The 15,087-nt window shown below is 34.4% G+C and overlaps 1 protein-coding gene across 2 annotated transcripts in view; it reads left to right on the top strand.

Moving 5' to 3' along the window:
• Positions 1-15,087, top strand: part of PIK3C3 (phosphatidylinositol 3-kinase catalytic subunit type 3) — a 146,337-nt gene that overhangs the window by 107,728 nt on the left and 23,522 nt on the right. For both annotated transcript variants that reach the window (XM_077777615.1, XM_077777613.1), the window contains one exon: positions 3,285-3,359. In XM_077777615.1, the coding sequence (XP_077633741.1) occupies positions 3,285-3,359 (75 nt within the window). The remainder of the gene's footprint in view (positions 1-3,284; positions 3,360-15,087) is intronic.

Raw genomic sequence — 15,087 nt, 5'->3', positions numbered from 1 at the left:
CTCCCTTAAGTATTGACACTTTGAATTATTGGAACACCCTGAATTCACACAGCCCCCATTTGTATAAATGTGAAAGAGAGAAGATCATATGTTATCTCACCTGATTTAAAAAACAGGGGTGCCTGGGTGGATTAGTTGGTTAAGCATCTGACTCTTGATTTTGGCTCAGGTCACAGCCTCACAGTTTATGGGATCGAGCCTCATGTCATTCTTTTAGTATGGAGCCTGCTTGGGATTCTCTCTCTCCCTCTCTCTTTGCCCCTCCCCTGCTTGTGTGCTTACTTTCTCTCAAAAGATATAAACTTTAAAAGAAAAAACCAAAAACATCTCTTGAAGTGACCCTCAAACATATTTTTGACCTTAACCCACTGAAGCAAGGTAAAGGCTCTTTTTCATACATTTCCCATTTCTACTAGAGAATAATCTAGTAATAACAATGAAATATTACTGTAAAAGCAAATGTGAAGATAGAAAGTAGTAGATAAAAACGTCTTGCTTTATCGGTAGAGACAGGCAAAATTCATGGCATGTCTAGTTGTGAAAAATTTTAGGTCAAATGTATTGTTGCTGCACATGTGAATCATTACTCCCTAGAGGCAGTTAAACAATGTGAAACAAAGTAAATAATGATAAAACTAAGCTAATTTATAATTAACAAAAAATTAAGTTGCACCATACAGCAACTCAAGTGCAGTGATACACAAGTGATGTTCTTTTGGAAAATTGCAGCTGTTTTAACTGTGTTCTGACACACATTATCAGTTTTGTATCCTTCACAAGTATTAAGAGCTCTTTGTCCTCTACGTTCTTATGTTTTCTCTTTACGAATACCCTTTAGTATGGAGCTTACTAGTGTCTAAGTGGAAGGCCATTCGTTGTTTGTGGAATTGCATATTTTGCTGCAGTTTTAGAGCAGCACCACTCCAGGTATAATCCCTGGAACAACAGCATTGGCTTCATCTGGGAACTTGTTTGTATTAAGGAAAACCCAGGCCTTGCCCCTAATGTTTTGGTCAGAATCTTCATTTTAACAAGATTCCCAGGGGATTCTAGTACATTAAAGCACTAGGGAGTACACAGACTGTGGTGTGTATAACAATCACTTTTTGATGACACTGTCCCTAGTAATTCTGATGCAGCAGGACTGAAGTGGGCTCTAAGGGTTTGCAATTTTAAGCAGCTTCTAGAGGAGAGTGATGCTGCCAGTCTGTGCTTCACAGTTTGAAGAGCAGTTCCCTAGATGAAGAGTCAAATCACTTTCTCCCTACAGCCTTCCTCATAGTAAGTATTTTAGACTCTTTAGGCCACATGGTCTCTGTTATAGCCATTCAGCTAGGCTAGTGTAGTGCTCAAGAAATAGGTAAATTAATGGATGTGGCTGATTTCAGTAAACTTGATAAAATATAAAAACAGAGGCGTTCCATTTTGGCATCAAGCTATATTGCTCACCCTTTATGTAAGTCTCTCAGTGGACCACTTAACATGTCAACAGTTGTATTCAGCTGAAGGTAACATAATCTATAGTGATTTACATGCACAAGTCATTTTCCTTTTTTGTAAGAAGCCCAGATGTTAGTCGCAGTTATTTTAGCTGCTTACAGATGTTAGGGCCAACCAAGGTCTTTGTGATCCTCTTGGCCTTCTCCCAGTGGTCCCAAATGACTATTATAAATGTAGTCACCATATTTGCAGTCCAGCCAGCCAGGAGAAGAAGCCTAAAAGGCTTACTTCTCAGCTCAGCCCTGCTCTATCTTTAAACATGCTCATCACAAACCTACATTTGCTTATAGTTCCCTGGACATGCCTCAGTGCAGATGAGGCTGGGAAATAGTCTTTTACCTAGGCACAGGCTTGTCCCCCAAATTCTTGTTTTGTTTTAAGGAAGAAACATAGATCGGATCGTGTGTAGGCAAACTAGTAGTTCCTGTCACATTGCAGGCTATATTTTGAGAATAACTGACTTGTTATAGTTCAGTGAAAATTGTTAGTAGAACAGTAATATGATTAGAAGAATTTTTTGGATAATAATGTGCTTTCATTCATTCTGTACATATGGATGCATTTTGAAATATATAAAATATATAAGTTTATCTATAATTAAGATATGGTTAGTTATTCCAAACAAATACACTTGAGCTTAAATATCTTGAGTGTTCCATCTGTCTAAATAGCCACTTTGGGGAACAGGAGTTATACAACGCAGAAGTGGCTTGAGCCAAAGACTTTAGAGTGAGAGTTAGATTCAAATCCCAACCTAGTGATCTTGGACAATCTTGTTGACTTCTGGATCCTGAGATATTTTCATTAGAAGTATAGTTATAATACTTAACTGGCATCATTAAAGGTTAGAGATGATGAATGTGCTGTGCCTAGCTAAGGGAATAGCCTTCAGTAAGTTGTAACTGTGATTAATTAATTAATAATTAATGATTAATCAAAGGAAATTAATTTGGTCATTATCAGGTGGTCCAGTCCTTTTTCTACATATTAACTGAAATAAACATGGTTTTGTAAATACTGATATAGCCATGTTTATGTTTACAAGGTATATTTCTTGTTATATTAATAATGATAGAAATAGAATGGAAAAACGTAATCTTCAAAAAGGTGGTATTTGCTTAATTTTGTTTGAGAATTTTCAAAACATGGCAGGTTTCTAGACTTTTTCAAAGAGAAAGATGAAAGAATAAAGATAGAACCAGTGACTCTGCCCCTAACCCTACTCTTGTAATTTTTCTTAATACTTTAGAAGATTGTACTGTGAACTTTTTAAATTCCTTTACCACTCAAGTGAATTCAGTTGTTTTTTATCTGTTGGCACTTCATGATTGTTTCTCTAAAGATTTTTCTTTTAAACCTACGTGTACTTTTGTTATCTTGTAGATAATAGGGTTGTGGGATGCTTGACTTCATTATGTGTATTTTTGTAGACACTTCTTTTTCTGCTGTCATCTGTAACATATGTCCAATTTGAAATGAGAAATGGGAGAATCATATTATAATTAAGGTTCCTGAAGCCTGAATTAACTTTTGATCCAAGTGACTTTTCTAATTTGACAAAATTCTACAAGATATTATTTCTCATGGAAGTAGCAATTTATATTGAGTTTCAAGTTATAAACTCTTCATAGAGTCAAAGAAAATTACACATTTGAGAATTTGTGGGAGAACTCAAAAAGTAGTAGTTAAATTGAAATGAAAGTAACGCAGACTGCTTTTATATTCAGTTGTACGTTTAACCTGGTTTGCATGTGTTTTCACAATTTTTTAACTGTTATTTGCAGCTGGATATTGCGTGATTACGTACATACTTGGAGTTGGAGACAGACACCTGGATAACCTTTTGCTAACAAAAACAGGTATCAAATAATGGCCACTAGCAGATGTATATGTTTTATACGCTGGTGATTTTTACTGTGGAATCTGCTTAGTAAAACAAATAAGTTGCATAAGTGAAAAAAAATCATATAGCCTTTTTTTTTTTTAATGTTTATTTATTTTTGAGAGAGAGAATGTGCACGAGCAGCGGAGGAACAGAGAGAGAGGGAGACAGAGGACACCAAGCAGGCTCTGTGCAGAACGCAGAGAGCCTGATGTGGGGCTTAAACCCATGAACTGTGACATCATGACCTGAGCCAAAGTTGGATGCTCACCCAACTGAGCCACCCAGGCAACCCTGAAAAATCATAGTTTTAAAAGTCCTGTCATATGGTACCTTTCAAGGAAACTCCCATTCCTTTTTTTTAAAAAAAATGTATTTATTTACGTATTTATTTATTTAGAGAGCACAGGCTGGGGAAAGGGGCAGGGGGGAGGGAGGGAGGGAGAGGGAGGGGGAAAGAGGGAGAGAGAGAGAGACAGAGAGACAGAGACAGGGAGGGAGGGAGAGAGAGAGAGACAGAGAGAGAATCCCAAGTAGGTTCCATACGCAGCGTGGGGCTGGATCTCACCACCCTGGGGTCATGACCTGAGTCGAAATCAAGAGCTGAATGCTCAACTGAGTAAACCCCCCAGGTGCCCTGGAAACTCCCATTCCTTACAAAGAAATCACTTCCATAGTAATTCTCTAGGTAGTCTTCTTTCTCTGTCTTCTGAAAATGCCTCCTTTGGTGGAAAGACCATAATGTATGCAAGCAGTTGAGTTGTTACTGCATAGCTCTAGTTAGTGTTAGAATGAACTCACATCAGCCCCTGTCTTTAATTTTTTGCTTTTCCCCTTGGAGTTGCATAGAATAATCATTCTCATCCCTCTCTTCCTGATAACTAGATAGCCCCTTGGCTTTAACACCATCTTGAAGCAGGTAACTTCCAAACTCTGTATGTTAGTCCATTTCATTAAGCTTCAGACTGAAATATCCAGTCACTTACTTGACATCCTAATTATATGGCCAGTTATAAAAGTTGTTCTCTTTCTCCACTACCTGTGTAACAATACCTGCTCCTTACCTAATTTTTTTCCATCTCAATAAATTGCAACATCATCCACCCAGTTGTTTAAGCCCCAGGCTTAAGAGTCACTTTTAATTCCACTCTTGGCCTTATTTCACATATCAAATCTATGCAAATCTTGTCTATTCTTCACCTCCAAAATGGATCATGAAGTTATCCACTCTCTTCATTTCCAGTGCTTTGACTCCATTTGAACCACCAACATCTTTTGCCCAAACTATTTGAATAAAATCTGAACTCTTTACTGTGGTGCTTGTGGCTTGCCCACACTGACCAATTTGAATGTTTGAATGTCAAAAGTCCTGCCTCAGTCAAATGCCCTTGTGGTTTTTCTCTGTGGAAAGCACTTCTCTCAGATCTTCACAAATCTGACTTTGGTTATTAAATCTAAGTTTGAGTAGCATCTCCATAGAATAGCCTTTTCTAACTCTCTGATCTGAAATGGCCTATACTTGCCACACCACCCTTCTCTATTACTGTCTATTATTGTTTTGTTTTTTTTAGAGCACTTACCACCAGCCAAAGTTATCTTTTCTGTACAATAAAACAAACATTTATTGAGCATTACTGTATGTAATCCACAAATCCAGGTCCTCAGGGAGCTTGTTGACTTCTTCTCATCCATCATCTTCTTCCATTCAGGATGCAGGTTCTATGAGAGCAGGGACCTTGTCCATCTAGTTTGCTACCATGCCAACAGTGCCTTGAACAACACCTAGCTAAAGTGATTGATAAATCACTGTTGAATTAATGAGTGAGTAAACATTTCTGCTCTTCTGTGTAGTCTTTTCTTCCCTGCTCTAAATAATTCAGGTTTCTTCAGTCTTCCACAGAAAATAGATTTTAAATTACTCTTAAAATGGTCTTTCAGGTAAGAACATTTTCTGTTTTGTTAGTATTCCTCCACATTGTGATACCAAGAATTTAACACATCAAATGTAATTTAATATATATCAAATGTAGTCTAATTATTAACATATAATTTTAATTCTCATAGTCTGGAATTTCATACATTAGTGTGAAAGATTATCTGTGATAGAATTTGCATGTGGGAACCATGTCTGTGTCAAGGCCAGGCTGTCCCTGTAGTAACCAGGACCACAGAATGTCATGGAGGCTCTTGCCAAGTTTGCCAGTGTAGCAGAGGATATTTAGAAAATGTTATGGTGTATTTGGAGAGAATTGTAATTTGGAAAAAGTTTTCCTGTGTTGTTCCTTAACACTGATTTTTCAATTGAATCTTTTAACTGCAAGAATCAAAGTACCAAAGGGATTCTATTTGTTTTTTATTGAAATTATTTTATAATTATTTTTAACTAAATGGAATTATTTAATATATAGACTGCTATTACATCTATAATGTTATTTTCACATAGTTTGTCACATATCTTGTGTCTCTTCTTTTGAAAATTGATAAATAATAGACCTTTTCTATTGGACTTTGAGACTGCTCCGTAATGTGTGTGTCTGTGTATATGTCTGTGTGTGTTGTTGGGGGATATTTTAAGAATAAGATTTGGAAAGCAGAGTCTATTTAATACACTTGGTGATCCAGTTCACAATTAATTGGTTTTAATGGAAACAGAACGTAAAATTTCAGAAGCTGGTTTTAAGCTTCTTGTCACCAGTTTTCCACTAGAGGGTGCTCAAAATATGGCTTTAAAAATCAAAAACTTAAAATGTGCTACATGAGAGACACATTCTTTCTTTTGAAACAGCATTTCTTTTGGTTATTTTTTCTTAACTGGTCTTTAGTTATTTCATTACTGATATACAGTTAGCATTTTAAGTCTAACTTGCTAGGATTAATGCTTTTAATTTTTAAGTTTAGTTTTAATGAAATTAGATTATATAAGGAAATACCAATTATATCAGTACAAATGGAAGTATGAAATATTCCTCAACTTCTAAAAATTTGTAATGATTTATTTTAAAATGTTTTGTGTTGATGGTCATTTTTTTTACTGATAGTCCATATTTCATAGTGGTTTTTACATATGTGATAGTATACTTAGACTTTGTATAATTTAGACAAGTATCACATATTAAATTATATATATGAATTTTGAATGTGGTTCATTGCAGGAAATACACTTCAGTACTTGTAGTTAAAACATGCCTCAAATATCATGAAAATCGTCTATGGATCCATTATGTCTTAGGCACAGACTGTGACATATTAAAACTTTAAAACTTTAGATCTCTTATGTAACTCTCCAGTCTCAGTTTTGTTGGAGCAGTTCTTATTATGATAAGTAACACTGCTCTCATTCTTCAGAATAAAATACCTTTTAAGGTCTTCTGATCTGCCAACTCGAGCAGGTTGTGTCCATGACTCTGCTTTTGGATGAAAGTGGTTTGGAATTGTAATCAAAGTTCCCCTGATTCATCTGTGCCCAGTTCCTTTAGCATGAGAGTTGGAGCAGGGAGGAAGAAGACACCTAGATTTCATTTTGCTGGGGAGCTCTTGGGGTTAGCCCCCAAAACACTGTTCCACCTGTAAATTTAGATGAGACACAAAAGGGTCAGATTGATAACTTTAGAAGTGTATGGAGGAAAATGTTTCACTGCATAGAAATAATTTCAAAATGTATACAACAATAATGTACAAAAACACAAAATAATGAGACTCAATAACAGATTTCCAGAAAAATTTTTTGCCTGGATTTATTAGGTTGTAGATACTTTAACTTGGTAGAAGTATCCCCAGCTTGTCCAGCAGAGGGCATTGTGTGTCCATCATAAATGTGAAAGTCTGGAAATTCCTTTGTCAGTGTATTGCCATGTGGTCACTTACAACATTGTTTTCCTGAAGCAAATTTGGAGTGAATGGTGTTTCACTTATTAATGCAGTGATATAGCATTATTTGGGCAAGAAATTAAAAGTTTAAATTCTAGAAGTTCTAGAATGGGATTGGAAAACATGAACTTTTTTCGGAGTTGGTGTCCTTTGAGGAAGCTTTGAGAAGTTTATTCCAGGTAATTCGATTGTGACAGGAGTCAAATGAAGCCTGATTTAGGTTTATCTCAACTCTGGGCAAGATTTTTTTTATCGTTTAGTTTTTAAAATTTGAGGGTGAAAAACCAGGACCAGTATAACTGAAAAACTTTATTGTTTATGATTTACAGACTTTATAACAGAATGAACATTTATATTACTATATAAATAAGTGAAAAAGACTCATAAATGAAAACAAGGAGCTAGATGTCTCTAGTAAATGGAAAGTTCCCTATAGTTCCTAAAGATGGCTCTTCCAGTCTGGAGCTGTCCATTTGTACAGTGAGAGGAGTGGTGGCTCTTTGTCTCAGTACTTCAGAATAATACTCTCTGAACCTTTTGTCACAAAGCCTGATGGTAAGAAAGTCATTGTTACCCTAATTGGAAACTTTTCTTCATCATTCTTTAATTTGATGTCAAATTGATTCACATCCTTTTTTAATTCTGAGGAAAAGTCTCACATAGGAGTTAATGTATCAGGCTCTAACGTAGACATCTTTAGTTTTATATTGTCCCTCCACCACTGGGTGACTTTAAGTTGTCTCTGTCTGTGACTCAGTCTCTTTTCTGAATGTGCACATAAGAATAGAACCTCTCTGCCAGTGGTTGTGTGAGGGTTGAATGAGATAAAGTGGACAAGTTTTTGTATGTACTGAGCATATAGTCAACATTCCTTAAGGGCTGGCTAGCTATTATGGTTTTCTTTGTTTGGTTTACTACCAAAAAAGAAAAATGCCATCCTTTTTTGGCTTATGTAGCTTTTGATTTGCAGTCATAATTTTAGAGATAAAAATATAATTAATATATTTCAAAAATTTCTTTTTCATACTCTAAAATCCTAACTCCTTTAAGTTACTGCCTTTTAAATTCTGGTTTGATTGGCTCTTTATCTTAGTACTATAGGAAAGTTTTTTCATAAATGGTTTGATCATTGATTTCATGTTATTATTTCTGTTTTGAGGTAAACCTTGGTATTTTGAGAATAAATATGTTGTTTATGTGTTTCATTTTTTTCTCACGGTATAGCACAGTAGTTCAAAATCTTCCATACGGAGAACTTAGTTACTACTTATATGGTGGTGCTTCCTCAGCCACTTGTATTTAAGTTAATTAATTTGGTAGATTAAATATACTGTAAAATATAAATCTATAGACTTGCTTTTTTAAAAAAAATATTTAATGTTTGTTTATTTTTGAGAGAGCATGAGCACGGGAGGTGCAGAGAGAGGGGGAAGACACAGAATCTGAAGCAGGCTCCCAGCTCATTCAGCACAGAATCCAATGTGGGGCTCAAATCCACAAACTGTGAGATCAGGACCTGGGCCAAAGTCAGATGCTTAACCGACTGAACCACCCAGCCACCCCAACTTACCTTTTTTTTTTTTGAGATTATTTATTTATTTTGAGAAAGAGCAGGAAAGAGAGCATGAGTGGGAAATGGGGAGAGAGAGAATCCCAAGGAGGCTCTGTGCTGACAGTATGGAGCTTCATACTGGGCTCAGTCCCATGAACCATGAGATCATGACCTGAGCTGAAATCAAGAGTTGGACAATCAACTGACTGAGCCACCCCAGGCACACCAAAATCTATAGACTTACTTTCTTAATGTGCTTGTTTATTCTCTAGAACTTGAGAGAAAAATGTGTAAAACATTTTATGCAGTTGGTAGGCACCTAGTAAATGCTTTTAAAATGCATAAATGAGCTAAGTTTTTTCATATCATTTTTATCCATCTTTAGGGTTTCTAGAATAATCTGTTTTCCTGCCTAAACTTATTTTTACTGTAGACTATGGACATAGTATTATTCACCAGTTTGTTTTTTCTCAGTTGATGTATGGAGAAGAGAACCAGGCATGTAAGACCACCCCTTTTTAATCTGTAAATACTTTTTTAGTCTATTAATCATTACTTTAAATGGTTAGATAATGAGAAGGAATCATAATCATGTGAATAATTTTCTTTGTAGACATTTTAAAAAATCGATATTTTGAAAGTTTCTTGAATTTTCAGTGTCAGAAATCTGGCAGTCTTCTTATACTTAATGAAACCTATTATAAAGAAATTGTTATTGGTGTCATAAAGGGTGCTTGTTTTTTGTTTTTTTTTAAATTTTTTTTTTTTTTTTGAGAGAGAGCCTGAACAGAGGAGAGAGACAGATGGGCAGAGAGAGAGAGAAAGAATTGTAAGCAGGCTCCACACTAAGTGGAGACTCAATCTCACAACCATGAGATCATGACCTGAGCCGAAATCAAGGTCACTTAACCACCTGAGCCACCCAGGTGCTCTGTGCTCCAGTGCTATAAGGACATTGTTTCCTCTCATTAGAAGTAATATAAAATGATAAAGTGCTATATACTCTTTATCCCTAAGGAGCTGAAAAATCCTTCATGGAGAAATTAACCTAGACTGAGTTATGAAGAATGTGCTGAGTTTTTATGAGCTACACATTCCAGTAAAAGCACACATTCCAGTGAAAATACCTGGAAGCTGAAATAAGCAGTGCCTTTGCAGGTAATACTAGGTTGGTCAGATTGATTTAGATCAGATTGTGGAGACAAATCAATCTATTTCCTTTTGTATCGTCTTTTATATGGCAAAGCTTAATTCAGTCATTAAAGTAAAACTGTAGGTTAGGATATTTTTTTTTTAATGTAAGTTTTCTTATCAGGTGATATATTTTTTAAAGCTGGGTAGATACTATATTTGTTTTGCAATAAATAATTTGGAAGGGGTTGAATTTTAATGAACTTTAAAGTATTCAAGTTCCACCATAGACTAGCAACCATAAACCAGATATAAAAAATTAGTACCATTTTTATAGTGACCCCTGGAACAAAGAGGTGTCAAATTTAAAAGTAATGGGGTTTCTTCCATAGTGACCTAACTGAAGTTGAGAGTTGTATTAGTCTGTGTAAAATAGATCAGAAGTCCTCAGACTTTGGCTATATCAGTATCACCTGGAGAGCAACTTAAAATACAGATTGCTGGGCACCAGGCTCAGTTTCTGATTCAGTCCATATGGTAGAGCCTGAGAATTTGTTCCAGTAGCAAAGAAAATTACCCATAATTATCTGAAAAGGTTATTAAAATTCTAAAAGTTCCTATCTATTTAGAGGCTGGATTCTCTTCTTATACATCAAAATAACACAATAGAAAGAAACAAATATGAAAATCTAGCTGTCTCCTATTAAATCAGACACTAAAGAGATTTGCAAAATGGAAGGAGTGAACTCATCTCACTAATTTTTTTGTCTTAGAAAATAGTTATTACTCATAAAAATATTAAAATGTTTACTTATTTTTAGATTAATATTTTTAAAAGGTCTCGGTTTTAATTAAAATGCAGTAAATATCTATAGAAGTAGCCCAACCAAGGCTTATTTGGGGTCCTCAATAATTTTTAAGAGCGTAAAACTTTTACACAAAAAAGTTTTAGAATTAATACCAAAGACTGTATTTTGGGTTTTTTTTTTTTTAATCTACAGAGGGTTTCTGTTTTGTTTTAGACATTAAAATAATTCTGTAGAAGAATAGAATATTTTAGGGAATAGATTCTTTATTGGCTTTAATAACTGTAGGAAAATGAAAATGAAGAACATTTAAAAGTTTTTCTTGAATAGAAATGGACTATATAATCAGATACACTACGTAGATATGTTTTGCCCCCCTTTCATTAGTGAGCTAAATTTTCTTCCTATCATAAGAAACCTAAGATCTTAACAGTTGAATGTGAAAAAATAAATTATATGAAATATTTAGCATATAATTGTAGAATGTCTATAATGATCTTTACTTATGTATGTCTTATTCTTCATTACTCAAAAACTATTACTAAAAAATATTTTATCATTACTGTGCTTTTAACTGTAAGTGAAAATAGCTCTAACCAAGTATATCATAAGGGCTTAACTAATAAGCATTGGGAACATTGGGAGTATAGCTTAGGGAGCACTTTAAATTCCAAAAGTATAGGTTCCATTTTATCAATAAATGGTTGTCCACTATCTTCTTTGTTTCTAGGTTTCATGGAAGGGCAACTTCAACATTCACATAAAGAAACATAGGAAAAATACAACATTCACATAAGAAATAAAAGGCATTTTGTGGAAGAATAGTAAAATGTCAGGTTGGATGCCAAGAAAGTAAAGAGTAGGAGACTAGAATAAAATGGCAGGGAAGAATATTTGAATTTGTGTATTGTGTGGGATAAAAAAAAAAAAAAAAACAAGTTTGGATTATAGGGAACAGAAGAAGAGTATCAAGTGGACGGAATAAATGGAGGTGTAAAAAAATAGAGTAAGAACAATTTTGAAATTGGTCATATGTAATTATTGGATAGACAGAAGGGAAATTTAAAAAACTGCTATGAAATACATTCATTTCAGCAATATCTATTGTCTTTAATCCAAGGACTACAAATACTTAGAACCACAATTTTAAAAATAAGTTCATGTCACTTATTCAAATAACAAGAAAATTTAATTACCACATCTTATTTTCTTTGTATTCCAAGTCAATGACAAGAGGAGGTATTTGCAATCAACAAACATTTAGTTATGTACACTTTACCTCTTGATTGTTTAAGATTAGTAAATTTATAACTAGATTTGAATAAGCCCATACTTCCTTAATTTCTTATACATTTTTTTAATATCATGAAGTGCATTTATAAAATCATTACAAGTTTCATTTTAGACATTAACTTTAAAAGAGCCATTCCCTTTGGTATCTGTGAGGATGAATTTTCTTAAAACATTAATATCCTCTTTTCAAAATACCTGACTTTTTGAACTTGCAAAGCGTAATAATGGTTTCATTGTTAGATACTGAATCTTTTATGCCTTATAATTAAGCAGTAATCCTATTCTTTGAGAGTTTTCTTACAAGAAGGATAGAAATATACTCTTCATTTGCAAGCAGCTGACACTGGAATTCCAGTAACGCCTGTGGTAAGATGGAGAAAAGTGGGGCTAGGTTTCTCTTTAAAGGATGGAGCCTATTAAATAAACCATGTGTGATGGCTGGTACAGTTTGATACTAGGATAGCATGATTTATTAAAAATCAGTTTGAATCAAAGAGGGGTCAGATAGGTTATCTGCTCAAGTGCTGAGTATCATTAGAAATTATATTGGCAACAGAACAAAACATTATTAAAAAATTCTTTTAATGTTTACTTATTTTTTGAGAGAAGACAGAGTGTGAGTGGGGGAGGGGAAGAGACTGAGACATAGAATCTGAAGCAGGCTCCAGGCTCTGAGCTGACAACACAGAACTTGATGCAGGGCTTGAACTCATGGACCATGAGATCATGACCTGAGCCAAAGTCAGTCCCTTTACTGACTGAGCCACCCAGGTGCCCTAAAGTAAACATTACTTAAATAATTAAAACTAAGGAAAGCTTATTTGTACCTATAATACTGTAAGCATTTCATCTCTTTATCTTTTGAGGGGTAGACTGGTATTTGTATAACAAGGTAGAAAACAAATGGGGGCTCCAGAGTAAGAGTAAAGCACAGAATGAAGTGCTTATCTTAGCTGAACAGTGGATACATATTTGATTCAAAGCATTGGCATCTTTAAGAGAAGTTGATCAAGGACTTTCTAGCAAATCATGGAAAATTGAATTAATAGCATGCGTCCTTGGACCTTAAAGGATTAGGAGATGATGCTTTCCCAGTAAATACTACAATTATCAAACTCTTTGTTCTAAAAGTACTGTCTCATCTTTGTGAAATCATGGACTTCCCTTGAGAATTTGGTGAGGTCTATAGATTTCTCCCCAAATTAATTATATTGTGGTTAGGGACCTCTGAAGCCCATTTAGGAATTCTGAAATGGTGTTTTTCAATGATGAGTAATACACAAAACTGTCTTAAAAAGAAGTAAAACCCATTGTGCTGAGTTTATAGTCTTAAATATTTTATAATCTTAACTATGTACAATATAAAGCTAATACTAACTTCTTGGGCATCTACTCTTCTATACTATAAAATAAAAATAGGGGCTTCTGGGTGGCTCAGTCGGTTAAGTGTCCAACTTTGGCTCAGGTCATGATCTCACGGTGATGGATTTGAGCCCCGTGTCGGACTCTGTGCTGACAGCTAGCTCAGAGCCTGGAGCCTATTTCAGATTCTCTCTCTCTGACCCTCCTCTGCTCACACTGTCTCTCGCTCTCTCTGTCTCTCTCTCAGAAATAAATTAAAAAAACACTAAAAAAATTTTAAAATAAAGATAGCTTTATACATTAAATCATGTTACAAACTAGCAAAGTGAAATCCAACATTAATGTTAATCCAACATTAATAAAGATGAAATAATGTAACTAAATGTCACTTGTAATGTGAATATGGTATGGGTATTATAGAGTAAGTTTGAGTTCAGAGTGCTGTATATATATTTCATGTGAATATTCTTAAACTATTTTTCTCTACTTGAGCTACTTAATAACCTTCATTTGTTCGGAATGTTGTCATGTAATTTCAACATATAACCAATTCTGCTTCTGTTAGTGTTAGCCTGAAACAATTACAGTAGCCTTGTTTTATACCAACCTAATCAAAAACTGAAATCACAGGATAGTACTAAGTAGTAAAGCAGCATGTAGGTGATCCAGACTTGGCCTCTATTAATTTTGTTACAGATCTTCATGGAAATGAAAATACAAAAATTTTAAAACAAAACAACTTCCTATAAGAACTATCATTTCCAGAAGAGAATTTCTTGTTTTTAAAAAATTGCTTAAGCTATAAATGTTAAATTGAGTTATCATTGGTTAAGTAAATGCAAAATAGCTACACTGAGTGCTTCTGCATGCAAGGGCATTATCCTAGGTTTCAGTACTATGCAAAAATACAGCAAGATTTGTAATTATAAGACTCTTAGTGGTTCAGTAAGAGTTAGCTTCGGGGAGAAAAATAAGTGAAGAAATAATTTCATTATACACTTAGCTAAAGTGTTTTGAAGTAGGAGTCTCACTAGTAACTACTTACAAATGCTTGTGTATTTAGTTAGCCCTGGGTATGAGCTTGAGGAACCATTTTGCTAAACTGTTACTTTGTTACTTTGGAGGGAACAAACCCTTTTCCAATTCTCTATAGGTTCCTTGCTCTCTGTATCTAATTATAATTCCTTGCTCTCTGTATCTAATTATAATTCTTTCTCCTCTCACCTCCCTCATCTGTCATTTACTATACTAGATACACACTTTAAAAAAAAAGTTCTTATGAGCTTTTCATCATTTCTCCAATTTGAACAGAACATTTTAAGTGTGGTATAAGCTTAAAAAACAAAAAAACAAAGACAAGATAATGTGGATAAATGGAAACTGGTTTTCAGTGCATTAGTTACATTGTTAATGGCTACTTTTTCTGTAGCCAGGTGATGACAGTGTTTAAACCTTTGGTTACTTGTTATTGTGAGCAGTCATATATAAGCTTTTATATATACAGATATAGATATGTAGATATATATGTAGATATATATATAGATATATATGAACTCCATACCCCAAATTAGTACATTGTTTGCTGTCTACTCCAGATAATTTTCAGTGTAGTTTTCTTTACTGTGGTGTGAAAATAACACCAGAGTCTACTTTGAATTTTACTTAAGCTTAATATCATTATTGCCTTAAATCTG

This window comes from Crocuta crocuta, unplaced genomic scaffold (genome assembly GCF_008692635.1).
Source record: "Crocuta crocuta isolate KB4526 unplaced genomic scaffold, BGI_CrCroc_1.0 scaffold36, whole genome shotgun sequence".
Classification (NCBI taxonomy): domain Eukaryota; kingdom Metazoa; phylum Chordata; class Mammalia; order Carnivora; family Hyaenidae; genus Crocuta; species Crocuta crocuta.
The sequence above is the reverse complement of the archived record's forward strand: the minus strand, read 5'-3'. Positions and strand labels throughout refer to the sequence as shown.